General features: G+C 45.3%; 5 protein-coding genes and 2 non-coding genes across 7 annotated transcripts; 3 read left to right on the top strand and 4 right to left on the bottom strand.

The window, feature by feature from the left end:
- Positions 1–1,035: 1,035 nt before the first annotated feature.
- On the top strand, positions 1,036–2,095 carry C8R40DRAFT_1033043 (uncharacterized protein; the record flags this gene model as incomplete). Its single annotated transcript, XM_046223310.1, has 3 exons — positions 1,036–1,551; positions 1,666–1,797; positions 1,988–2,095. 3 exons carry the CDS (start codon positions 1,036–1,038, stop codon positions 2,093–2,095), a joined length of 756 nt encoding a protein of 251 aa, XP_046091417.1.
- A 7,216-nt stretch (positions 2,096–9,311) lies between these two features.
- On the bottom strand, positions 9,312–10,323 carry C8R40DRAFT_1033840 (uncharacterized protein; the record flags this gene model as incomplete). The annotated part of the gene is made up of 4 exons (XM_046223373.1): positions 9,312–9,419; positions 9,595–9,681; positions 9,789–9,920; positions 10,003–10,323. 4 exons carry the CDS (start codon positions 10,321–10,323, stop codon positions 9,312–9,314), a joined length of 648 nt encoding a protein of 215 aa, XP_046091416.1.
- Positions 10,324–16,483: 6,160 nt separating this feature from the next.
- Positions 16,484–18,735, top strand: C8R40DRAFT_1079728 (uncharacterized protein). Its single transcript, XM_046227056.1, has 8 exons — positions 16,484–17,158; positions 17,231–17,317; positions 17,379–17,524; positions 17,596–17,704; positions 17,798–18,001; positions 18,116–18,154; positions 18,216–18,369; positions 18,432–18,735. Exons 1-8 carry the CDS (start codon positions 16,785–16,787, stop codon positions 18,531–18,533), a joined length of 1,215 nt encoding a protein of 404 aa, XP_046091415.1. The 5' UTR covers positions 16,484–16,784; the 3' UTR covers positions 18,534–18,735.
- Positions 18,736–19,009: 274 nt separating this feature from the next.
- On the bottom strand, positions 19,010–19,101 carry C8R40DRAFT_t26. The gene has a single exon. It is a non-coding gene; the product is annotated as a tRNA-Ser (tRNA).
- Positions 19,102–20,310: 1,209 nt separating this feature from the next.
- On the bottom strand, positions 20,311–21,866 carry C8R40DRAFT_1033282 (uncharacterized protein; the record flags this gene model as incomplete). The annotated part of the gene is made up of 5 exons (XM_046223333.1): positions 20,311–20,592; positions 20,651–20,814; positions 20,863–21,576; positions 21,632–21,733; positions 21,794–21,866. Coding segments are annotated over 5 exons (1,335 nt in total), but the record flags the coding sequence as incomplete, so codon positions are not given.
- A 178-nt stretch (positions 21,867–22,044) lies between these two features.
- On the top strand, positions 22,045–22,140 carry C8R40DRAFT_t30. The gene has a single exon. It is a non-coding gene; the product is annotated as a tRNA-Ser (tRNA).
- Positions 22,141–22,163: 23 nt separating this feature from the next.
- On the bottom strand, positions 22,164–25,361 carry C8R40DRAFT_245360 (uncharacterized protein). The gene is made up of 5 exons (XM_046234473.1): positions 24,942–25,361; positions 24,753–24,880; positions 24,509–24,691; positions 24,104–24,449; positions 22,164–24,044 (listed from the first exon to the last, which is right to left on the bottom strand). Exons 1-5 carry the CDS (start codon positions 25,082–25,084, stop codon positions 22,358–22,360), a joined length of 2,487 nt encoding a protein of 828 aa, XP_046091413.1. The 5' UTR covers positions 25,085–25,361; the 3' UTR covers positions 22,164–22,357.
- Positions 25,362–25,370: the final 9 nt, after the last annotated feature.

Here is a 25,370-nt window from a genome sequence, read left to right as displayed (position 1 = left end):
CAACTTGAAGAGTCAAGCAAGCCTGAGAGGTGAGAGGTGAGGCCGGTGAGGAGTGAGGGGAGCGATATATAAAAGGATACAGGTTTTTGTACAGCAGCAGCAACCACCTTTTGCAACAACCACCCCCCTCTTCACCTCACACCTCACACCACTGGCATGCCATTATCCCAGCATTCTCGTGCCACAACTGGCTCTTCATGGCGCACTATCCGACGCTCAGGGAATCTTGCCTCAGATATAGATTCAGACATGCACCCGAGGATATGGATAGGATCTGGGGTCACTGGAGACACCACCACTACCACTGCCAGAAGTCCTTTTCTCTCCAGTACGAAGACTCGGAAAATGTACATGCACGACGAACATTATGGGAGGAGGATCCCCTCGAGTGGCACTAGTCAAGGAGTCGCTGAGTACCATGACATTGAATTACCAGATCACTCACACTCTCACTCTCACTCTCACTGCAACAATCTCCGTGAACACCACCACCACCACCTTGACCACGACCGTGATCATGACAACAGCGAGAATGGTAATGGTGAGAACGGTGAGAACAATGTCACTGTATACCCCGACGATCATCACACTGAGCACCGTGACTACCACGATGCTAAATACAACCACTACTACTACTACTGCTACCACCGCAACAACAACAACAACAACAACAACGATAGTACTAACGACCCGGACGACTCGGAGAATCAATATCGATACTATCCGAGTCATCATGATGAACTTTGTCGTCGTCGTCGTCGTACTACTCATCATAACATCAACAATCATTCCGAATCCGAAGAAGCTCAGGGGTGCAACTGTAATGGCAATTATGGCAATTTTGACCACCTGGGTATGGGTTTCCGAGTCCCCGGGTCTGTTGTACCACCTGGTACCACTACGTTTGCAGTTAAGATGTCTGGATATTACCCCGGTGTACCGGTGGAGACAACGAGTTCGAGTTGGTATGTCCCGGTGATAGGTCTGGGTTTGCCTGGCTTTGGCTTTGGCTTTGGCTTTGGCTCAGGTTTGGGTATGGGTTCGGGCTTGAGTTTGAGCTCGGGTTCGACCCTTTTTGGTCCCGGTCGAACTTACTGGGATTATACTGATACTAATACCCGTACCAGTGCGGGTGGGAATTGTTATAATGGGCGCGGCGGGGAATTTAGTGCTCAGGACGTTAATGAGAGACACTATGAGAGATATTCTCCTGCTCGGAACTACACCGGGGGAGGGTATAAGTATAACCGTGACAGGAGGGGATTCAGTGATTTCAATGGGAGATACAACACGAGGTACAGCGGACTCAATAGTAATGACAACCTCAATGGTTCCCCTACCACAAGAAATGCACTGAGCACCAGCCCAGACTCTTACTGCCCTCGTCCCCGGATCCTGTTCTACACCGACTGCAGCAGGGATGATTATGATTATGAATCCCAAGTCAAACTTGACCAGCCTCATTTCGGGTTCACGAATTTTTCTCGACATGGTGTTGTGTTTGAGGGGAAGAGGTACCCTACGGGGGAACATCTTTTTCAGGCTTTTAAGGTGTGTTTGTCATAATCCCTACATTTGAAAGTAGTGCTGATTTTTTTTTTTGTTTTGCTTTGCTTGTGGATTTCTATTTCATACTACCCCCTTCGATTTAATTATTATTGTCAGTTCATCGACTATCGCCCTCTCATTGCAGACCATATCCGCACATTCTCCGATCTCCCGAGGATAGCCCGCACGGAAGCACATAAGCTCCAAGCGGAGCAGAGAGTGGATTGGAAAGAGGTGAAGATTGAAAAGGTGTGTAATGTAATGATGTGTGTGTGTGTTTTGAATTCCTAAATCTCCAGAATACGATTGATTTCATTTACCACCGCTGTCCTCTATTTTGTGCCCTTCTAAATACTTATCTACTTGCTTCCGGTTTTTTTTTCCTGAATTTTTATGATTTTCATTGATTTCTGATTACCCCGGACTGCATCGGCCGCAGATGGAACTCATGTTGTACTTGAAATTCACTCAACATGAGGAACTTATCGAGGAGCTGGTGTCTACAGGGGATGCGGAGCTCATTGAGGTGTGTTGGAATTTTTTTTAATAATTTTAATTTCCAGAATCCAAGTTTCTGTCATTTATACTATCACCATCATCATCGTCAACGCCACCACCACCACAACAACAATATATGTCTCTGTCAGCGACTGGTTCTAGTAACGGGTGTCACCAGGTGTCACACTCAAGAAAACCTCAACAGTAAGGCGATAAAGGAAGTAAGCAAAGTTCTGGGCTAAACCAGGTAGAATAGACGAGATCAAAGCTAAGGAAATACAGCAAGTAACTACAGCCTATACTAGTGAACAACCCTCTGCCCTAGTAATGCCCAACGCCCTGGGTTAGTGGTAAACATGAGTAGAACATAAGTAAAGCAATGTGTAAGTAATGAAAGCTCGATCGCCATGCTGTATACGTGTTGTGAGACTGCTGTGTTTAATATAAGTAAATGAAAAGCGCATGTTGTATCAGTAAGCATAAATAATAGGTCAGGTGACAAGATAAGACAAGATATAGGATAAGGGAGATAGAAGATAAGACAAAAGATAAAAGATAAGACAAGGGATAAGGAGAAAGATAAGATGAAAAAGAAGTGATCGTAACATTACCCCCCCTTTAAGGCGCGAATTCCATGACGCGCAAGTCGGTTGACAAGTGCTTCAGATGGCATGGTACTTGGGACTGGTTCTATGTCTGGTGTAGGTATTTGTCGGAACAATTCAGTGGGAAATTGAGCAATCGGAATCTCGATCCGTTTAAGGGTTCGAGGCCTGGGCTTGTTAGGATACTTTTTGTGGAAGTCCTGAACAGCTTCTTTGGCATTCGTCATATTAGCTGCAGGTTCCCACGTCATTTCATGTGGTCCGTAACCTCTCCATTTTACCTTGTACTGGATGCCATTCCGATACTTGCGTGCATCCACAACCTCTTCTACTTCGTACTCTTCTTCTTCTCCAACTACTTCTGGAGGTGGCTCGGTATTTCGGGGTTGTGTCGGGAATTGGGGTTCATGGTATGGGGATAGGTGTGTTTCGTTGAAGACATTATGGACTCTTTTCCATGTGCGAGGGATGTCGAGTTTGTATGAGCTGGATCCGATCTTTTCAAGAACTTTAAACGGTCCAAATCGTTTATCCCCAAGTTTCTTCATTGGGCGATCTGTCATTATGTTGGTTCCTTCAAGCCAGACTTTATCACCAGCCTTATACTCTATCGCTTCATTCCGGTGTTTGTCATATTGTCGCTTCATGTCCTCAGCGGCTTTTTTCAGCGCTGATCCTACTTCTTCCCTGATCCGTTTCATACTATCGGCAAACTCCTGTGCTGTTGGGTTTTGTGACGTCATCTTCGGTGTGGTTCCTTTGTATGGGTGTCTGCCATTGTCTGCGTAGAAGGGCGAAACCTTCGTAGCTGAGTGTACTCGATCGTTATATGCAAACTCCATCATAGGAAGCCATTCGTGCCAATCACTCTGATGATGATTCACAAAAAGACGGATGTAATGTTCAATTTCTTGATTTATCCGTTCCGTCTGGCCATTAGTCTGAGGATGGTATGCAGTTGTATAGTTGCTTTCGATTCCTAGCAACTTGTACAGTTCCTTCATGAAGCGGGCATGGTACTGAGGGCCGCGATCATGGACAATCTTCCGGGGCATTCCATGGATTGGGAATACTTTGTCACGATAGACACGTGCCATTCCTTCAGATGTTATCGTAGTATGTGTGGCAAAGAGCCGTAACCTCTTTGTGAAGTGATCAACAAACACACTGATGGCATTATACCCTCCAGACTCCGGTAATTCGCCAATCATATCTGTTCCTATGATTTCCCAAGGCTCGGATGGTACGTCATGTGGATGTAATGGTCCTACGGGTTTTGTACGATGTGTCTTTGTGGCCTGACATTTTTCACAGCCTTCCACGTAGATCCTGACGTCTCGACTGATTCCTGGCCACCAGTAGTTGCGTGTAATCAACTCGATAGTTTTATAGCGGCCAGGGTGTCCTGCTGTCTGGGCGTCATGATGTGCCTGTATGATTCGTCCTCTGAGCTCTTTGTCCTTGGGGACATAGATGCGTCCTTGCCAAACTGCTAGTCCATCCTCAGTTTCAAGCCATTCCTTGTCTTTAGACTCGAGGGCAACCTGTACTAACTTGTCTCGCTGGTTTTTCTTTCTTCGGATGAGATTAAGCAGATCGTCTTCGGGGGCAGATGTCTGATCCGTTACTTGAGAAATGAAAAATTCTGGTTTTAGCAGTGTGACGTCGGTATTGTCATTCTCCCCTTTCTCAAGGCCTGACATCCTTGACAGGGCATCGGCTTTTCCCATCGATTTCCCAGGCTTATGGAAGAGCTCAATATGGTATTCAGCAATTTCAACTACCCATCTGGCTTGTCGTCGATTCAACTTCTGAGGTTTCCGGAAATACTGGAGATTCTGGTGATCGGTAAAGACTTCAACAGGTTCTTTTGCGCCCAGCAAATACTGTCTCCAGTCTGATAGAGAATCCATGATGGCCATCATCTCCTTGTCGTAAATTTCATAATTCCGTTCAACCTCATTAAGTGACCTGGACCTGAAGGCTACTGGTCTCCACTTTCCGTCGACGTTTTGCGATAAGACAGCACCATTTGCGTAATCGGAAGAATCAGCTTCAATCCGGAACTTTCCAGTCTCTCTTGGGATAATGAGAGTGACGTCTTCAATGATCCGGTCTTTCAGTTGATTGAACGCATCTTGTTCAAGAGATGTCCATTCCCAAGTCGCATTCCCTGTGAGCCGTGTTAGGGGTTTGGCAATTTTACTGAAATCTCGGATGAACCGGCGGAAGAAGTTGCAAAACCCTAAGAACGATTGTAATTCGCGCTTTTTCTGTGGTGGCTGCCAGGTTCGAACTGCTTCAACCTTTTTTGGGTCCATCCGGATTTGTCCATTGCCTACGATGATTCCAAGATATTCAACTTCCCTAGCCTCAAAGGTGCACTTTTCAGGTTTCAAGTACAGTTTGTTGGCTTTTAGGATGTCAAGAACCTTTCTGACGATGATGCGATGTTCCTCAATGTTGTCCGTGAAGATAAGGATATCATCCATGTAGACAATGACGTGTCCTTGATCAATGAGCTCTCGAAGGATGTGATTCATGAATGCTTGGAACGTGGCGGGTGAGTTTGTAAGTCCGAAAAACATAACTGTGGGCTCGAACAAGCCTCTGTTTGTTCGGAATGCTGCCTTCCATTCATCTCCTTCTTTGATCCGGATATTATTAAATCCCCATCGGACATCCATTTTGGTAAAGATCTTGGAATTCTTCAGTTTATCAATGAGTTCCTGGATTAACGGGAGTGGATATCGATTCTTGACAGTCATGTCATTTAGCTTTCGATAATCCTGTACAGGCCGTAGTGTTCCATCTTTCTTTTTGACAAAGAAGAAAGGTGAAGCCATGGGTGAGCGTGATGGTCGTATTCGTCCCGATCTAAGGTTTTCCTCTAGGAATTCATCTAAAGCCTTCTGTTCCGGTGGACTGAGGGGATAGACTTTACAGTCAACTGGTTTGGAGCCTGGCGTTAACTCTATGGCATGATCCCATGGACGTCTTTCTGGCATTTGGTCAAAGTCTTTTTTACTAAATACATCAGCATACTCGGCAAGGTACGGAGTAGCGGCATCTGTAGTGGCAGTTTGTACTTTGATATGGCCTTGGTCAGAAAAATACCCATCCCAATCGAACCAGAAGATCCTTTCACCATCGACAAGTTTTTCCTCTGTACCATCATCCTCAGGTGATTCATAGTGTGGCAAATACCCGCATTTGTCAGGACAACGTTCGAACGTTAACGTAGATTCCTTCCAATCAATGCTAGGATTATGGTAACGTAGCCAGTCTATGCCTAGAAAGATATCTGTCTTGCCTAGATTGGTAACTGCCATATCTATCCGTTCGGCATGATCTCCTATCACCATTCGGACTTGTACATAGCCTTCTATGGAACCATTTTTGTTCAGAGTGCCATCGGCGTTATAGACCGGCATTTTGACTGGTAACTCCTTAACAGTGAGCTGGTGCTGTTCTACAAAATCCTTATTGATACAGGACCCTGTGGCTCCGCTGTCTAGGAGGGCTTCCGTTTCAATCTGTACACCATTGTCGATATTCTCAATAGTGGTTCGCAACTTTAGCTCACGTCCTCGGGTACCTCGGACGAATCTCTTACGACTTTTGAGATTGGTAATTGCTTCAGTTGCGGTTGCATGATTCAGATTTCGTATAGCCAATACCGTTTCTTCCGATGCTTCTCTGACACGACTTTCAGGCATCCAGGCTCTAAGGATTCCTATAGCCATAGGGAGTTTGTCCATTTGTAACCGCTGCGCCACCCATTCAGGTGTGTTTGGTTCATATCTCACAGGTTTTTTCTCAGCTCGGGTCGTCATTGTAGATAAGTTATTTTTATTGGGTGTACCAGTACTACCAAATTCAAAACTAAATTGACTGTCTACATATGACGATGGCGAAAAGTCCGATACTGATTCTGAGATTGGCCCCGGCAGACCTGCGTCTACTGCTGGGGCAGGACAAAACCCAATTCTTTGGCCATGGTCTCCTGATCCTCCTGTGTCATCCGGCTCCACATGCCTCTGACGAACTGCGGCTTCGGTGCTTTCTCTGGACAGAACTTCGCAATGTGGCCTTGCTTGCCACAATGGAAACATTCCTTGTTGCGACGCGCAGCATCAATATCCATTGGTCTGCCTGCACCTTTGAAAGTCGTTCCAGTGCCGTCTTTCCTATCCTGGGTGGGTACCGCAGGGGTCGGAGCTTTAGTTGCGGGAGCCTGTGTCGTTTGTGGTTGCCATCTCTGGCTACTAGGTCCTTGCCCAGCATTCCGCTGGTATCTGCTTGACCAATTTCGTCGCATTTCCTCACGACGCCACCACATGTCGTCAATGCTGATAATCTTCTGTTTGAGTTCATCGAATTTTTCGATTCGCTCATTGCTGGTGCCGTACACTTGGTCGATCAGTTTCGGCTTTACGTTCATTTCGATCAGTCTGATAACGTAGGGGGCGTCCTTAGCATATCCAGCGTCTCTCATGATGACTTCAAATTCCTTGAAGAAATCCTCTGCCCTCTCATTGGGGCCCTGACGGAGATGTTCTAGCTTCTCCTGTGCGTTCTCTGTAAGTCCTTTGTCTAGGAAGGAGGCATTCAATGCGTCCTTGAATCCTTTCCAGGTGACTTTCCATTCCTCCTCGTCGTCATTGAAATTATCGTCCGTATAATTCTGGACCCAGCTACTGACTTTGGGACCTCGCATATACGAGACCGCAATGTCAATTCTTTCACTGTCTGTAACGATCCTATTCCTTGGATCACGAATGTAGGCAAAGAGGGTACGACGCCACTCTTTGAACTGCGCTTTGTCGCCATCAAAGATGCTAGGTTCTCTGAGCAACGACTTGCCATGAATATTGGAGGTAGTGGTGGTGGGAGCGGGAGTAGGGTTAGACATGCTGTAGTTGGGTGGTATGTAGGCAGGTATGAATGAGGTGATATTTCGTTCGATAGAAGATGAAGTGGATGGAGCAGATGAATCGGGGGTACGGTAACGATCGGTTTGTACCGAAAGTCTAGGTCGTCCTAGTCTTGAAGTAAAATCCGTTGTAAGGAAGACGAGTTACTAATGCAACCCGGTGGTGATGATGGGAAAATGTATGATTGGATTTGTAGAAGTCGAGAGTAGTGTGGGAGAGATTTCGAAAATAGAGTACGATGATGTGGGAAGCAGCCTTCCACTCTCGCTTGATGAACAGATGCACCCTCCCTGTCTAGGAATGGAGCTCGTTGTGCACGCGAAGACCCCTCTCCGAAGATTAGTGATCAGTCGACGCTTTCGTCTGCCAGTACGGTGTCGGACTCAACGTTACACCTTTGTACTATAGGCGACACTGCTCGAATAGAGAGTAGAAGTCTGTGAAGGGTTGGTAAAAATGTGAGCGGGGATAATTGTGATAGGGATATGATTGCGTAGCGTGTGACAGGTGGTAAGAATAGCTTTGATCTTCTGTCAGCGACTGGTTCTAGTAACGGGTGTCACCAGGTGTCACACTCAAGAAAACCTCAACAGTAAGGCGATAAAGGAAGTAAGCAAAGTTCTGGGCTAAACCAGGTAGAATAGACGAGATCAAAGCTAAGGAAATACAGCAAGTAACTACAGCCTATATACTAGTGAACAACCCTCTGCCCTAGTAATGCCCAACGCCCTGGGTTAGTGGTAAACATGAGTAGAACATAAGTAAAGCAATGTGTAAGTAATGAAAGCTCGATCGCCATGCTGTATACGTGTTGTGAGACTGCTGTGTTTAATATAAGTAAATGAAAAGCGCATGTTGTATCAGTAAGCATAAATAATAGGTCAGGTGACAAGATAAGACAAGATATAGGATAAGGGAGATAGAAGATAAGACAAAAGATAAAAGATAAGACAAGGGATAAGGAGAAAGATAAGATGAAAAAGAAGTGATCGTAACAGTCACAGAACTCTGATACAGATAGTTTCTGGGGAAACGGTCCTGACGGGCATGGAAGGAATGAGTTTGGGAAGGCTTTGGAAAGGCTGAGAGTGTATCTACAAGGTGGTGGGGTTTGTTGATCATAGAGAGGGAATCACTAGAATTTGATTGATGTGGTGGACACTGGATATAACTAGGATGGGTTACGATTTGTTGAGTATTACGATGATCGTCCTATAGAGTATAGACTATAATAAATGAAACAACTTTGTTCCCTTCTCTCCCAGTAACCGAGTCCATACTCCTCCATATCCCCACGAGAGCTTTAGACCTCAATAGACCAGTACCTATTGTGCCCAAACCCCTCCCTCACTTCCCTTGTTTTATCCAGGAGACGGAAGAATTGGATATAGCGGAATGGACAATTAAATTAGGCTGTAACGGATCCTCAAGTCTCAGTGATTTTTCATCCTCAATGCCTCCCCCTTATTCTACAGTTACGTATATCACGACATTTAATAATACTTGAATTTCTGAGTCGCTCGCCGGCCCCTTGCCATTCATCGGCATCTCGTACAAGAATACAGGAGGGAAGCAAAGTGTCCAAATACTGACATACTGTGGTACTAGTCTACAAATTCAGTGTTCACCATACAGAGTTCTACCGAAATCTAACTGAAACCCTTGACTCTGCCGCCATCGGGATCATGTCATATCTTAGTAGTATGAGTGTTGATTTGGCAGATCAAGCACCACCACGCAAATACGCTCGTAACCTCTCCAAAGCCTTCCCGAGTTCGTTTCGTCCACGTCCGTCTGGGCCGATGCCCCAAAAACTGTCTGTGTCCGAGTTCTGTATCAAATACAATGTGTTGTTGAGTAATGTTGAGAGTCAATGCAGGGGAGGCTCGGAGGAACAGGACAAAAGGAAAGAGAAAGAGGAAAAGACATGAAGGGGGAAAAGGTCGGGAATAGAACAGGAACAACCGGGGCGCGAAACAGGAACGGAACGGAACGGATTCACGTACCTCAACGAGTTCCGCATTTCCCGTGGACACCAACTTTTCTCTAAGTTGTCTGTGTTGGGTAAATTTGAGGTAGAGCGTGAGTTCCATCTGAGGGGTTGGGAGTTATGGGAATTATGAAATACGTAGTTGTCAAATTGGAAAAAAAAATTGAGGAATGATATGATTTGTGAATGTAAATCAGTTTTACTACGAACCTTTTCGACATTGACCTCTCTCCAGTCCGATCTCTGCTTCTCGTGGAGACGATGGGCTTCAATGAGAGCTACACGGGGAAGATCCGAGCAAGTGCGGATGTGTTCCGCGAGGTGGGGATTATGGTCGATGAACTGGCCGATTCAGAGAACAAGATATATAGCGTATATTTATATATGAGTCAAAAAAAACACAATCATGATGCTCCCCACTGACCTTGAAAGCCTGAAAAAGATGTTCACTTGTAGGGTATATCTTCCCCTCATACGAAACAGTATGGCGAGAAAAGTTCGTGAACTCGAAATACGGCTGGTGTTTATGGTAGAAGAAGATTCGATTGCCATCGCGGTTGCCACGGCGAGGGTAGCAAGAACTTTCAGCGTGCTTGTTGCTGTGACTATAATCCCCATTGTGGTGACCCCCGTTGAAGCCACCGATGTAGTTCTCAGTATAAGTACCATAACTCCAACTGGCGGCACCGGTACTGAAAGGTCCTGAGTCCAAATTGGTCGGGCTAAAGCTTGTTTGCACTAGCATGGGGTACCCGGGAATGACTGCGACTGCGGTAGTCGCACTTGGCACGATCGATAGCATGCTATGTACGACAGGTAGACCCAGACCAATCTCACCGTGGCTATGCCTCCCAGCATCAGAACGATTTTCTCCACGGTATGCACTAGCAGGGCTAGCACTAGCGCTCGAGGGAACTATACCGCGGTCTCGCATGTAAACTTCGAGAGATGCAGTGGGTTCAGGCCGGTCGTGATTACTGTCTCGTGATGGGTTGGAGGGGTAACTATTGGAGATACTATGGGGGGCTGAGTGCCTAGTACTCAAAGGACCATTCACCGCCGAAAGTGCCATCGAATGAGTAGTATCCTCCCTGGGAACGGGTCCGGAATAGAGGGATACTCTACTCTCAGAGTCTCCTGGAAAATGCTCAGGCTGTTGGATAGTTAACCACGAAGAGCGGGAAGAGTTGGTGTTTGGCATGATTGATTGGTCGTTTGTGTACTGAAAGAAGGGGGACTCGGTGCAGAAAAAGAACGGAGGTAGTGAACCATTTTATAGAGTTCTGTTGGAGTAAGTACTAGTAGTAGAACAAAGTCCTTGCGGCGTCCACTGAATAGAAACAAGACTCACTCGATAACTCAATGGTAAATGTGGGTCCTTACAGCAAACTGACAACTGACTCAAATGATGGCCCTTCAATCATCTTTGACAAAAATAAAACAAGCACTTTGATAAGTGCTTCCACTAACACGCGGTCAAGGTGAGGTGAAGAGGAGGAGGAGGCAATGCTTTGGCCCTTGGGAAAAATCGGGATGAATGACTATAGCAGTTTGCATCACTTCGAAATTGATTGATTTGGATGGGATAAAAGGTTGCTATGAGGAGAGGGAGTAGTAAGCCGAAGACATAGAAATGTGATAGCAGTAGAAGAAGAAGACGGTAGTAAGGGAAGGGGAAGAAAAACAAAACAGACGAACAATATATGTAGAGACTAGGTCCGTTGCACAAACAAGATGGGTACCTGAAAATCGTGTCCTCCAAATTGCACTCCGGATTTGCCCAGTAATTTGCTAGGTATGGTATCAGTATATCAGTCGTGAGTCCCTCGAGAATGAACATACCATAGACTGGAATTGAATAAATTAAAAAAGGCTACGTTCAAATTGGTGTGCAATCGTTTCTCAGAACAAGTCCCCACAAGTCCCCGCAGCCCCCCGAGACAGAATGCCATGTCAGAATCAGAAGACCCACCATATTGCAAGATGGGAAAAGTCGTTGCGATTTGCAAAACAAGGGAGTTTGAACAAAGAGGTAAATCAATTTTAACAGGCCCGATCTACTCAATTGAATAGGATAGTTTGTGGGTGGTTTGTGGGTCGACGTCAATCGGAGGTCAAAGTGTGTGAGCATCGAGGTTGATGTTCGGACACCAACCAATTTGAATTATCAATGAGTCAATGAGCCGTTTATATTCTTTTCATCGGCGCCTAAGACCAAATGTTTATGTACGCCTGATGTACGCTCTTCTCGGTAGGTAGAAATTTGCGTTCCGTCGGTGCGTTCTGCGTTCACGTTCGCGTTTCGTGCGTTCATATGCGTTCATATATTTATTATATTATGTACAATAATATGATTTTAGTGTTCAATTATTAATTACTTCGATTGTACTATACATAATGTGTGCATAGACTGTACAATATGTAGTAGATTAGTGAAACAATTAGTAACATTTCAGTCAAAATATCGAAATTTAACAATATTTATGTAAACTCGGAACGCAATCAATGTATGAACGCAAATTTGATGAATTGATGTCGCGTCCATATGCGTTCAGGTGCGTTCACCTTATATGCGTTCAATTTTGATCTTTGCGTTCACCTGCGTTCCATGCGTTCAGGTGCGTTCAGGGTGCGTTCTGGCTCCACTCGAGATTGGATTGCAAATTTTGAGTTAGTTCCAAGTAATTCAATAACTAGTCTTCACTAGGCTCCACTGTTGTGGACTGCACCTTATGTGTCGGAGGGTAGTTGTAATAAGCAGGGTGTACTGATAGCACAGATATACATGTTTCATAGCATGGGTTGGACTGGAAGTAAACACTGCAGGAATGAAACATATTCCTCACAAAGATTAGGTTGAAAAATTGGAGCTGAGATTATTTTGGAACAATCTGCTAAAGATCAGGCTGAAATTAATATAGGAATATTCAAAATACAGCTAATTCCAAAAGTCTAGGATAAAATCAGGCTCCTCATGCTGTTGGAGCACTGCTTAAGCTTGTTTGTGGATGTAGACAAAATCACAAAGATTAACTCAGAGATGGAGGCATATAATTGCTGTAATTACATTGTTGGAGTAAACTAGGGCTGTCACTATGCAAGAAAGACATAGCTGCTTGCTCAGATTTGTTTATTCAAAAGGCTAGTAACTATGCACTTAAGCTTCTCCACAAACAAAGCTACATCAGGAATCACAGACTTCACTAGGTAGTAGCAAGTAGCTTGAGCAGTAAAAATAGCACTATAGACAAGTACCCCTTCCTGTAGAATGATATAGTGACTGGTAGTTGTAATTGAAGTATGAAGTAATAACCAGTAGCCAAAAGTGGGGTCTCAGGTAGTGCCTGGTAGTACTCAATAGTACTTAACCTTGGTTGTTGTAGTAACTGGACTGAGAATACATAACCTAACCTTCTATATATCCTATACAAGCTACATAGGATTTGCCAAAAAACACTTTTTACATGGAATTGCTAATTTTTTGTGGTTCATGTTTGTCCCATCCGAGACATCAGTGACAGCATGTGAGTTGTGGTTGAGGTTGATTTGAGTTGCAAAAGGAATGTTGAAAGTTGGGGGCATCTGAGTGATGGTTGTCAACTTGTCTGCTGTCAAGCACCATGTGCCTTTGCACATGGAACTCAACAAAGTCCTATGCACTGGCATTGAAACCTCCGGGCCAGATCTAGCGGTAATCCCTCAAAGGGAGGGTGCCTTCATTTACCAATCCCACTCTCCTCTTTCCTTATTGGGTGCTTATCCCATCGTCCCTCTACATGTCTCCGTGTAAGACCTGTCAGAATAGGTCTTAGGGTAGGTTTTGGTATAAGGAGTTTATGTTGTAGCATGCTAGGAGCAGGCTGGAGCTCAAAGGGAGCTACAGAAACCGCGACCGAGGACAGGAATGACCTAGTAGTGGCTGGGATAGAGAGATGTGACCCTTGAAGGGGTTCCTATAAGGTCCAGGGAGGTCCCTAAGGCATAGGTAGGGGAGGTAGAAGTACGGAACCTAGTAGTGTTGCGTAGTAGGAGTTGTACTTGCTAGAACGTCAACGTAAGATCGAATAGGCCGTAGTGGAAGTGGGTCTTGAGTGTGTAAGCTCCTGAGAAGATATACGTCCGGGAGGGGAGGTCCCGGGAACTGGGGCTTAGAGGTGGACGTCCTCGAGTGTTGGAGGTTGTAACGGAGAAGCGGCACGTAGTTCGATGTAAGGGGTAGCTTCGACGTTACCTAGATCGAGGTCCCAGAACTTGTGGAGCAATTGGGGAGCTCGAGGAGGTTTTTGGGAGGTTAGCTTACCAAGGCGTTAGGCGTTGGGGAGCTTGGAGACTCACTTGGATTGCTTAGACGTGAAGTAAAAGCGTATATTGGATCATATAGATGATCGTAGAGACAACAGACAAGAGTAGAGAGAAACTGAGAGAGAGAAACAGAGAGTAAAGAGAAATCCATATGGTGAGCAGGTACAAAGGGACAGGGACTGGACCTATGCAAAAGGGTGTGTGTTCAAAATATACCAAGCTGGGGCTTTGGGACATTACAAGACTACTTAAATAGGTACGGGAAGTGAACAAGGGGACATTGGGGAATCTGGAGAACATGAGGCAGGTAATCGAGATTGGTACTTAATGGGTCTAGTGGTAGGAGGTTTCGTGCACGCGTTGGGGGATCTAGGCGTTTGGGAATAGAAAGGGTATTGAAAACAGGGGTGGTTGTACTGGTGGTTGTACTGTCTTGGGGAGGTACCGGGAGTGTGAGATACGTGAGGTAGGGGGTGTGGGAGCGTGTGGTTGCTGCTGGGACTGGCCTGGTTGTAGTCAGGGCATGACAGGGACTAGCGGCATAACGGTGGTGTTGTTAATAACTTCACTACTGTCCCATTCGACCTTCCGCCCTTAGACACTTTGTGGCCTCTGGCATGGTTACACGTTGTACATGATCTTAACACTTGTGTATCAAACTGCCAGTGTAGTTAGAGTGCAGGTACATGTGGTCACAGTGCAGTCACAGTGCAGTCACAGTGTATACATGCAAGCACAGTGGTATCTGTTGAATGGTGAGTACATAAACTTCCAAGAATATTATCAGGTACATCCACTTTGTATGCAATTTCAAAATCCAAGTGCAGGTGATACACACAAAATTTATGCCCTACATCTGCAAAACATGGATATTTGGCTGAGGGCTGAGAGTGTTGGACTGGTACTCCGTATGCTCAGCTTTGTCCTGTGCGATTCTTCTTTCCGGCCACCAATTCTGACTTACCCCTATATTTCTCGATCACCATATAACACTCGATACATAACTTTATACTCCCTCAGTTGTTTCTCTTATCAACTGAGGTGAGATTACTTATTTCTTTTCTTTATCCTTAGTCTTACTCAAGTACTATAGATTGTCACTCAACAGGTATTTAGATATACTATTACAGTTGTTTCTCTTATCAACTGAGATTGTCACTCAACAGAGAGCAGATCCCAGTACTGAAAGCACTGAAAGCAGTCTGCTCTGAGTGCTTTCACTGCTGGGAAATGCTCTCAACTGCTTTTGGACCCTGAACCAAACATATAGGTTTTGCAGATGTAAGAAAAATATCAAATGTACCTTCATCAGGAGACTAAGCTGCTGACTTGTGTACTCTACTAAGGACTAATGTTTGGACCTGAAAGTGTTGAGTTTGAGTTGACACACATTATAATCATATAGGCAGCAGAAATACATCTAATCAACAAGGTGCTGTTTTGTCAAATTGTCCATACATGAGTACAGCTTAGGCAGACATAGTAAAATAGAATGTTCACCTGAGAGATGCAGGTAGGTTAGACAAGAAGGAAAACTTGCAATCTACTGCAAGCTTTCTGGTTTATAGGTACACATTGAAATATGAAATACAATGAATTTGAAGTGGCCTGGGCCGAAGAGGGATAGTGAATCATCTGCAAAACCTGGATGCTTGGCTAAGGGCTGAGAGTAAATCCCAGTGGCACTAACAGAAGTCTGCATTGAATGCTTTTGCTGCTGGGAAACACTCTAAACTTCTTTTGGACCCTTGGCTGAAAATACAGGTTTTACAGATGTCATCTGAGTGCCAGAGCACAAGCTCAAACCAATGGAAAGGAGATCTAGGTCTCAAGCACATGGAGTGTACACTGTTGGGAAGATACTCCATACATACACACATAATCCCCATTCCGACTCTGTGTTGTAAATTGCATTATTAGCTTATACTGTACAGGACTACATAGATTACGCAGACAGCTATCTTTGAGTCCCTCAGTTGCTTTACACACAACTGAGGTGAGCTCAAAGTACATTCACTGTACAAATACTACTATACTAACCTAATGTAGATAGATCATAACAGGTACATATGATAATACAGTTGCTTTACACATAACTGAGATAGATCATAACATACACTGATCATTGGTGAGTAGGAAGTCTTGGAGGATGCCTAGATTAGCTCACCTCATTGATTAAATATTTGTAAATCTTCCTTTAAATCCAATTAATGCCAGCATCTATATGCTGTAATAGCGTTGCAAGATACACTGTAGTGGAGTGCAGCTAACCTTGCAGTGACTGTTACTGCAGGTGTAGCTGCAAAATTTCTGTGCCCCAATTCAATTTCTTGGGTATTTTATTGTTTCAACTTAAAATGTTCCAGACAAATCAATAGAGATAGTTTCAGATGTTCTGAAAGGTAGACTACATAGATTACTTGTAGATAATGCTCAATGGAAAAATTAAGTCAATATAATAAATATTTAACCTGAACGCAGCTATGTTGAACGTGAACGCAAATATTTGAACGCAACAAATGTGAACGCAAATCTGTCGGAACGCAGAACGCACCGACGGAACGCGAAATTATACCGTCCGCGCTCTTCTCAAGACATTTGTACTTTTCGTCTCATTCCCAACGGCTACTATATACAGTAACATCTGAGAAGCTTGATTCTTGACAGATGCAGCAGATGCAACGATGGATGCGCGTGGAGTTATGTATTGGCCTTTCTAGTTTCGTCTACTACCATTTTTTTTGTCGATTCTTGAAAGGAAATCAGACGTTTCGGTATCTCTAAAAAAACAAAGCAAGTAACGCGATTACGGCCTGCCTCCCCTCACGCAAATCCTTAAAAAGGCGAGCCACTCACTCTCCTTAGTTCCTTGGGATTGTTCGACCTTTGTTTCACATCATCATCATGCAGCACTATATATCCAATGCACACTACCCTGTGTACCCCACAGTTTTTGGATTCCCTGTGGTAGTAGCAATGCCCATTTGTCAGGAAGTCGTTGCTGCTGCACCGACTGACATGCATCCTGTGGCAACATGGCCAGCCTCACAGTATTCCTCTGGTCAAAATATGGTGGTCCCGAGGTCTCCTGCTGTGATTGCTCCGAGCCATAGTGTCAGATCCACGATATGCCAGTCCTCAACTATGACGGTCTCTGTGTATGATGAGACAGGAACAACGTCCAACAATCCCCCCTGTCGTCTTCCAGGATGCTCGAAGCGTGCTCATGAGAATCCGGATGGAACGTTTGGGGATTTTTGTTCAAGAAGACATCAACGGTATGTACCTGGCGATGATTTCAGGTCCCTCCACAGTCCGTCCCAAGTACTAACTTCTTCTTCTTCTTCTAGTCAGTGCTTGCGAAAAGGCTGTAAACAGGAAGTTTACTGCAGTCCTGATGGAGCACTTGGGGATTATTGTTCAAAGGATCACATGAAGTACGTAGAAACATTTTCATTATCCCATTTCTCTGGAAACACTAACCTGACCCCCGCTAAGTCGTGGGGAGAATATCTGCATTGAATGCTTCGCCAAGACCGTCCGTCCCGAGCATATTTTCTGCAGCCAAACATGCATGTTCATCACCAAGTCCAAGGGACCGATACTCCTCAAGGTTCCCGCAGGTCATAAAGACTTTGATGATGGTGAGATCGTCTTTTTCATCTCTGGATTCCATTGCAGCTCATCCCGCCCTCGATTTCCAATTCCGAAATAGTTCGGGATCAATTTTACTACTCATGGACAGACCCGAATAGTCCATGTGTCAAACATATCTTCAAGATCATGTATCCAGAGAAAATGACAACAGCTTATCACAGGTACAAGTAAGGTTTCTTCTCTATTCCTACTAATGCTTGGTTGTATTGGAATCTCTGGATCGGATTGTGAAAGTGACTCTTTTTACCCTGTACATGTAGGAGGACCATCGAGGCACGTTCACAATTTGCTGCATTTCCCCCAATGAGTGCCGGGAACGAAGCTCAAAGTTGGCATGGGACAAACCGGGAGTGTCTCCTCGGTGAACGGGACCGCTCCCGCTTTTGTATTTCCAGCTCATGCTCACTTTGCTGCGTCATCAAATCCTCGTTCGATATCGGATTCGTGAAAACAAATGTAGCGAGGTGGGGAGTTATTTTGTCTTTCTCTCTGGCTTCTCCACATTTTCGCATATTGTTGAATATATCTCTCTGTTTTTGCTGATACTTCTATTTCGTTCTATGAATCATACTACACAGATTCGGCAGAGGAATCTATACGTCCCCCAGCGCATCAAAGTGGGTATTTGTGAAGTAATTCTAATTTGCATTATTTTTAATGGGATATCATCATCATTAGGGCATGTAGCTATTCACGGAATTTCGGACCAGCTGCAGCCACGAAATTGAAGGCGCTCCTCCTGAACAAGGTTGTCATTGGTAAAGGACACCTAATTCATGGGGACCATCCGTCGTACCGAGAAGTTACCTCACCACCGCCAGGTTTTGATTCGGTACGTTCTCCACATTGTGTTTATATCATGGTCAATTAAACAGGACACAAATGTTCAAACAGCTAGTGGTAGGGAAAGGAAATGGTGTGAAAGATGATGAATACGTGGTCTTCACAAACGACGCTATTAGACCTTCTTTCCTTGTAATGTATGAAGACCGTTAAGGGCGTATCACATCACACAGGACTGTCAGGATAAGTAGAAGAACCCTGGACAATTTCGGAAATGCTCCTATGCCTTTATGCATATCCTACTATCCTTTTACATAGTCCCCATTTAGTTGTATATATTCAAGACGTCATTTGTGTACTCAGGAATCATAATATGAGTCACATCCCTCATCTTCAATGTGTAGTAGTGTGGAGTACAACGACAGAACCATTGAACTCCGTAATTCTGTGCTCACCTTACTCTTCCTCGAGTTCTTTTTGCCGCCATTGCTTTGTCGTTGTGGAATGAAATATTTGGATCTGAGTGAAAGATCGTGACAATCTTGGTGGAGCAGGGTGGAAGCAAGTGTATATTTATACCTCCAGAACTTCGAGCTCTTATCGTCTCTCCTACGAGTGTCTCTACGTTGGAATCCTTCTTTGGAATGGTACTGTAATTAGCCAAAAAGGAAACAATATCACACTTCCAACGACGCCAGCAGGATTTGAACCTGCGCCCTCAAAGAGGAACAGATTTTTCATTGATTCTAATCTGTCGCCGTAACCACTTGGCTATAGCGCCTTGCATATGAACGGCTGTACTTTCATATAACGCCGCTGTACTTCTGAGGTATGAACGTTTGAACAACGATGAAGAAGTCGATGAAAATAAAATCCATAGTTAATGCTACATAAAGAATGTATGTACATGAAAGACCCAAAACATATGCGGAGAGTGATTCGACAGGAAATGCAATATATGAAAGAAGATGTGGAACGATAACCGACACACGCTGCTGTCCTAAACACACCATCCCCTCATTCATGGAAGCCGGAAAATGAGGCAATACCGGTGGATGATTAGTGAATGTCATCGCCCCAGTGGACTCGAAACCCCACTACTCTTGATCGCTGTGAACGTCACTCCACTTCCCCCAGGGCTGACACTCCCAGCAGGGGAGCGTCCAACAGGAATCGCAGGAGGCTTTCTCCTCTTTGTCTGGATAGGTGGCGGCGGAGCACTTCGTCGTTCTTTCTGCTCTTGTGGCTGACTTGGTAAAATGTTAATATCCGAACTAGACTTAGGTTTGGAACTGAAATTTCCTCTAGTAGGCGAAGTGGTCAAGGACATTCCAGATAGAGAGGATAACACCAATGTGGAGTTTAATGACTGGCCTAACCCTCCGTGTTGGCTGTGATGATTATGATGGTGATGGTGTGTCGAGTTGGGATCAGCGAACGCTCCTTCGACGTGGGCACTGTTAGCTGTTCCCTGACGCCGGGGTTGTCGAGGGATTGGTCCTGAGTGGGAGGAAGACAGTGGTGGCTGCGAAGAAGTAGTAGTGGAAGAGGGAGGCGGAGAGACGATATTAATCGGCGGAGGTGGGGGTGGATGCAGACGTGAACGTGGAGGTTCAGAGGGTGCAGCAGCGGACGCGACAACATGTAGACTAGTCCCGCTATTTGCACTGCTGAAACTTGCATTGCTAGCATTACTTCCTCTCCGGACGCTCTCAAAATATAAGGGTGAACGAGGAGATCGAGGAAGTGCGGGTATTTCATCAGGAACTCCAGTACTGGGGTTGTTGTAATTGCTGTGCTCAGTAACACCCCCACTTCGGCTTTTTTTGAATTCCATGCTCTTGCTCGATTTGAGCGTACGAGGTGCAGAAGATGGTGCAGAAGAAGTTGTGCTGATGTTAGTAGGAGCACCGACAGTCGTGGATAATGATGACCCGACACCGAGGTGCGAGCGTGCCCCATTTACTTTGTTCGTCGTATGCGTCGTAACAGTCGTATCAGCGACATTCCAGCTAAGTTCACTGTCTTTATCGTCGTCTTCATTGACACCCTTTGCCGCCTTAACCTGTTTCTGCCTCACCAATCCTACACACCATTCACCCCCAAGGCATCTTTGCACCAGCCTCATTGTGATCGGATTCACGTCGCGTACGTTAGAGGTGCGTATAAGTGATTCGAGCATGTAGAGGATTTGTGGACGTTTGTAAGGTATTGCGCGAAGTTGAGTTTTCGTGAGGAGGGGGTGAAGGACGCGAAGGTAGGTATGTCGGAGCTAGAATCAATATGGTAAATGGGATATCAAAGACGGATTAGGTGCAGAAATGATCTACCGAATCACTATCATCATCCAGATCGGCTAGTTCGCGTAAGAAAACGTCGACCAGTACACAGAGATCGTTGGTATAAAAATACTCTTCGGTGCCTTTGGTAGTGAAAATGAGATAAAGCAGTTTCAACACAAGAAGTTGCATGCAAAGATCTTCTGGCGTGCGTTCTAAGAAATATTGAGTCAGTTTGCGATATGGAAGAAGTGTGCACCTACGAGCGCGATTTAACATGAAGATCATGTTTTCTCCAAAAGCTTGACTTGAGCCTAGCCGCCTCATCAGCACCCTCATTACTCGATTCTTATTCTCCGGGGACGATTGGTAATGTCGATTTGCGCCATTCCCATTCGTCCCGGGTTCATCCCCAAGAGATGCCACCATGAACTGTTCGTTGAGTGCCACAATTAGTTTGATGACAGAATAATTGAACGTGTCATCCTGCATGTGCCTTGTCTGTTCCACCAAATCGAACAGATAGTCGAGGAAGGAGTCATCAAAGATCCGGAGATCCTGGATAGACAGTTTCTGCACTCTACACATTTCGTAGAGTAATCGAACGCCTAAGCTCCGTAGTTTGGCTTCAATGGGTACAGGAACATTCGCGCCACCGTATCCAGACCCTGATCCAACTCCCGCAGAGAGGCCAAAATATGTATCCTCCACATCCGAGTCGATTTCCACTAAGATATGGTCCATAAGAACCGGAAGAAGTGGTTGCCAGCGTTTATGTGACCGGAAAAAATCTGAGCGTCGTCGGCCGAAGCTGAGTAGAACGTGGAAACAGATAAATTGGAAGTGGGGATTGGTGTTGGATTGTGCTTCAGAGGTGACAATATCGCACATGCGTTCAGAGTGGAACACGAATAGCTCAGTATCGAGGAGCATGTTACATGCGTGTTCCAGTTGGAAAGGGCTTTGCAAGTATTGTTCTATTATATAAGTAGATGAGCTCCAGTACAGTGGTAAACCTCAGCGTTCACTCACCATGGTACGCCGCGCACAATGATAATGACCTCTTTAGTGTCAGATCCAGTTGCTCCAAAGTCGGTATAGCTTCTTTTGGAATCACCAGTATATCCTCCAGTTCTAGAAATAATTTGGTGAGATATTTAACCCCCTTCTCTAATACCTTCGAGACTAACACACCGGACCAGAATTGCTGAGCGTTATCCACGAGATAGACGATGCCCAGATCGTCTTCCATTGTGATTGCGGGCATGGCGATACTGGAATCACTTTCTTTGGATTGTCGGTATGGCATTCCCTGGGATAGACTCCAATAATGCAGGTCAAGTGCAGGTTCTGAAGGTGGTTACGAATGATGTCAAGAAACGACATCAAATTTTCACGAAGCCTGAAGCGTGACTGCACAGTAGGCGCTGGACTATAATTACGTAGGCGCTATAGCCAAGTGGTTACGGCGACAGATTAGAATTCAACTCGTACCTATCTGTTCCTCTTTGAGGGCGCAGGTTCAAATCCTGCTGGCGTCGTGATGGATTCTTTTGTCTTTTTGGTCTTCCTCCGATTCCCACTATCATACACTTATCGTCACTATGTCAGTGGTATCGCCACCTGTTGTTGTTGCACCATTGAGTTTGGTACAGAATTCATATCACAATTGTGCGGATATATGTACATAGGTTTGAACGAAGGATCAGTTGAAAGTCTAACACTTCGACACTGCTCTCCTGAAAGCCAACCTAAGGCTCATCCTCGTGTATCATTACCCAGACCTAGAATATTTGAGTCTCGTAACGTACCACTACCAGCACTGTTTCCGTCCATTCTACTCGTCCGGCTTGTTATACCATCCATTCCAGTTATCCCACTGAGCATTGACCCCCCATTCAAACTCCCCTGCTCAACCTCGACATTTGGGAATCCACCGTACTGTCTCGGTGGAATAATGATAGGCTCGATGTATATACTCTCCCTCGTATAAGAGCTTATCGTTGGCGAAGGTGTATATCTCTTTGGTGCCTTTCCGATACTCTTAAATCGAGGTGCGGAACGAGATCGACGCTGACTAGAACCAGGTAGAGGAGCAGGATCAGAGCCTGAGAGCGGGTGGATAGTTGAAGGTAAAGAGATCTTTCTACGCATCGCTCGTTCGATGGTACTTTCTTCAGAGTACGAGTTAATGCTTTCATTGTACTTTCCTGAATTGGGAGGTTGAAGCCAAGATAGATCAAGTGTTTCTATGCTTTTCCCTCGATCATGGTAATCAAGGTACTGACTTGGACTCTGGATGGAACTCTCTCGTACTAAAGGCAGTTCAGATGGAACTACGCTAGCCCTAGTTCTGTTTCGGGAACCAACGGCCGCCAAATCTCTTTTCTCCGCGTCGTATTTGAAAGGATCCTCCGTCTGGCCCGTATTAGGGGTGAATTGGGAATACGACGATGGGCGAGGGGATGATTCCGCGGGACGAGCAAAGAGGGAGTCTTTCGTAGTAGTGGGAGCAGTAGAAAGAGCGATGCTCATTTGGTGTGCATGTTCGGTAGTACCTAACGGGGTGGGTAGTTTAACACCAATTTGGGTGTCTTCGTCGACGAACGGGTCTATAGATGCTGGTGCTAGGATAAGGGATGCTCGGGGAACAGGTTTCCGGTGAAAAGAGTTGCTAATAGACAAACCTGCGCCCTGATTTTCCTTGCCCTTTGATTCAGATGACGCAGATCTCGCAACAACGTAAAATGAATCCTGCAAAGCCATTTGGGAAGCCTTGGTAACTCTGGGTGGTATCCCAGGGAATTTAGACGACAAACTCCCTCCAGCGCCATGACTCATTGAACTGACGGAGTCTCTGAATCCAGAGTTTGTTCTGAAATTGGAGACGTCTCTGGTGTGCGCAAAGACGTTGTGAACGACAATTGCTTCTTGTTCTGGCCTGGACCGAGATGCGTATTTAAATTCAGAAATGCCACCGGGAGCCTGGGGTAGCTTTGGCATCTCTGGCATGGAAAGGTTAAGTGTGTGACGCGTCATCGTTGAATTGGCGTAATATGAAGATCTCCGGGAGGGTGCTGTCGAAAGCCACTCCGAGGCCGGACGAACCTTGACGCTTTCAACAATTTCAGTAGGACTAGGTATATCTAAAGCAGAAAACCGCATTTCAAGAGTAGGAGCTTGGCCTGAAGCAGCATTGAAATGGATGGTGACACGCTCTCCGGGAACCATGGGAGCGGGTGAAGGTGAAGAGAATGATCTAGGAGGATCCTTTCCACGGAAAGCATCGGATGCTGCTTGGATTGCGCCAGGAGAAAGTTGACGGAAGGTGGAGAGGCGAGGGTCAGAGATTAGAGGTCGGAGACGGGAACCGCGGAATGACCGTTCGCGTTTTCCAGCGATAATTTCTTCGCGGACTTGTTGAAAGTCTTCGGATACATCGAGCCTATGAGTTTGTAAGCGACTACATCACATATCAAGTTTGGCAACGCATTGAAAACGCACCCTTTTAACAAACCGATGATCAACAAAGCCCTCCCAAGGAAACGCAGAATTCTCCTTGCCAGAACTACCCCGAACTGTGGCGGCACGAATCCAATGGCACTCTCTACAGCACCCAATTTGATTCCGAGAGTGACCCAGCCGGTTCCCTTGATCAACAAAGCCTCATCGGTATCCGAAGACTCTATCCGCTGCTGCTCCAAGAACGCCTTAGCCAGCCGGAAAAAGGCAAATGAAAAGTTAAGTGCTTGATAGACTGTAATGAAACCAAGGTCGAAGTCGGTGAAGATAGTCCAAAGCGTCTTGTTCTGAGGATTACTGAAGCCGACTGCAACTGTTGTACCTATGACTGATATATAGGGCTCAGATGATGAGGTGCAGATGATTGAGGATGCATGAAGAACTCACTTCGGTGGGTGATACCGATGAAAGAAGCCACTTCGTTGAAGACAATCACAACGGGGATGAGGATAATAAGCATGAATTTCCCAAAAATCTGGAGTCGTTGAGGAATACCATCCAAAAATTCGGTACAGGTAAAAAAACATAGAAAGATAGTATACAAAAGCAGAGGAATAGAAGATAATGCACCTATATGGGCGACCAATGAGGGAAGAATTCAGATACTGATAGGACTTTATGTGGATCTCACCAATGACAATGTCGATAACCTTAAAAACTGCGAGGTCATCCCGCACAGCGGGGATAATGTGAGACAACAACTCAAGCAAAGCCAGTGCAAAATAGATCCAGCCTTCAAATGTTAGGAAAATGTGCCTCCTGCCGCGAGATCGATATGTATGAGATATCATATTTTCACATTCCAAAGACAGACACTCACCGGTCAGAATCCCACGTCCTGAATATCAAAGACGAGGCAAACAGGAACTCCACAGCAGTAGGAATGAACAAGGCAATACTCTCAGTCTCGGTCAAAGACTCGCAGCGAAGAATCAAGGCCTGAGATAGACAGAGGGTTCCCATCTAATAGATAAAGTATTGCGTATGGTCGGATAGCTTAAATGAACTAGAGCATTTCAAGATGATCCGTCTAGCTGTGATTTAATGGTTGAGCCCGAGTTGAAGGTGGAACAAATGAAGGCGAAGTAAAAGGAATGGACTGGCAGGCTTGCTGCCACGCACGACCTGCAACGAGAACGAAAAGACGAAAGGGAAGAAAAAGAATCAAGCTGTAGATGCAGAAGCAAAACGAAATTGTGAGAAAGAAGTCGAGGTAACCATTTAATTTCATTGGTTGCGGTTGCCACAT

This window comes from Lentinula edodes (assembly GCF_021015755.1).
Source record: "Lentinula edodes strain Le(Bin) 0899 ss11 chromosome Unknown C8R40scaffold_2, whole genome shotgun sequence".
Classification (NCBI taxonomy): Eukaryota; Fungi; Basidiomycota; class Agaricomycetes; order Agaricales; family Omphalotaceae; genus Lentinula; species Lentinula edodes.
Note: the sequence above shows the minus strand (reverse complement) of the source record. Positions and strands in the feature narration are given on the sequence as shown.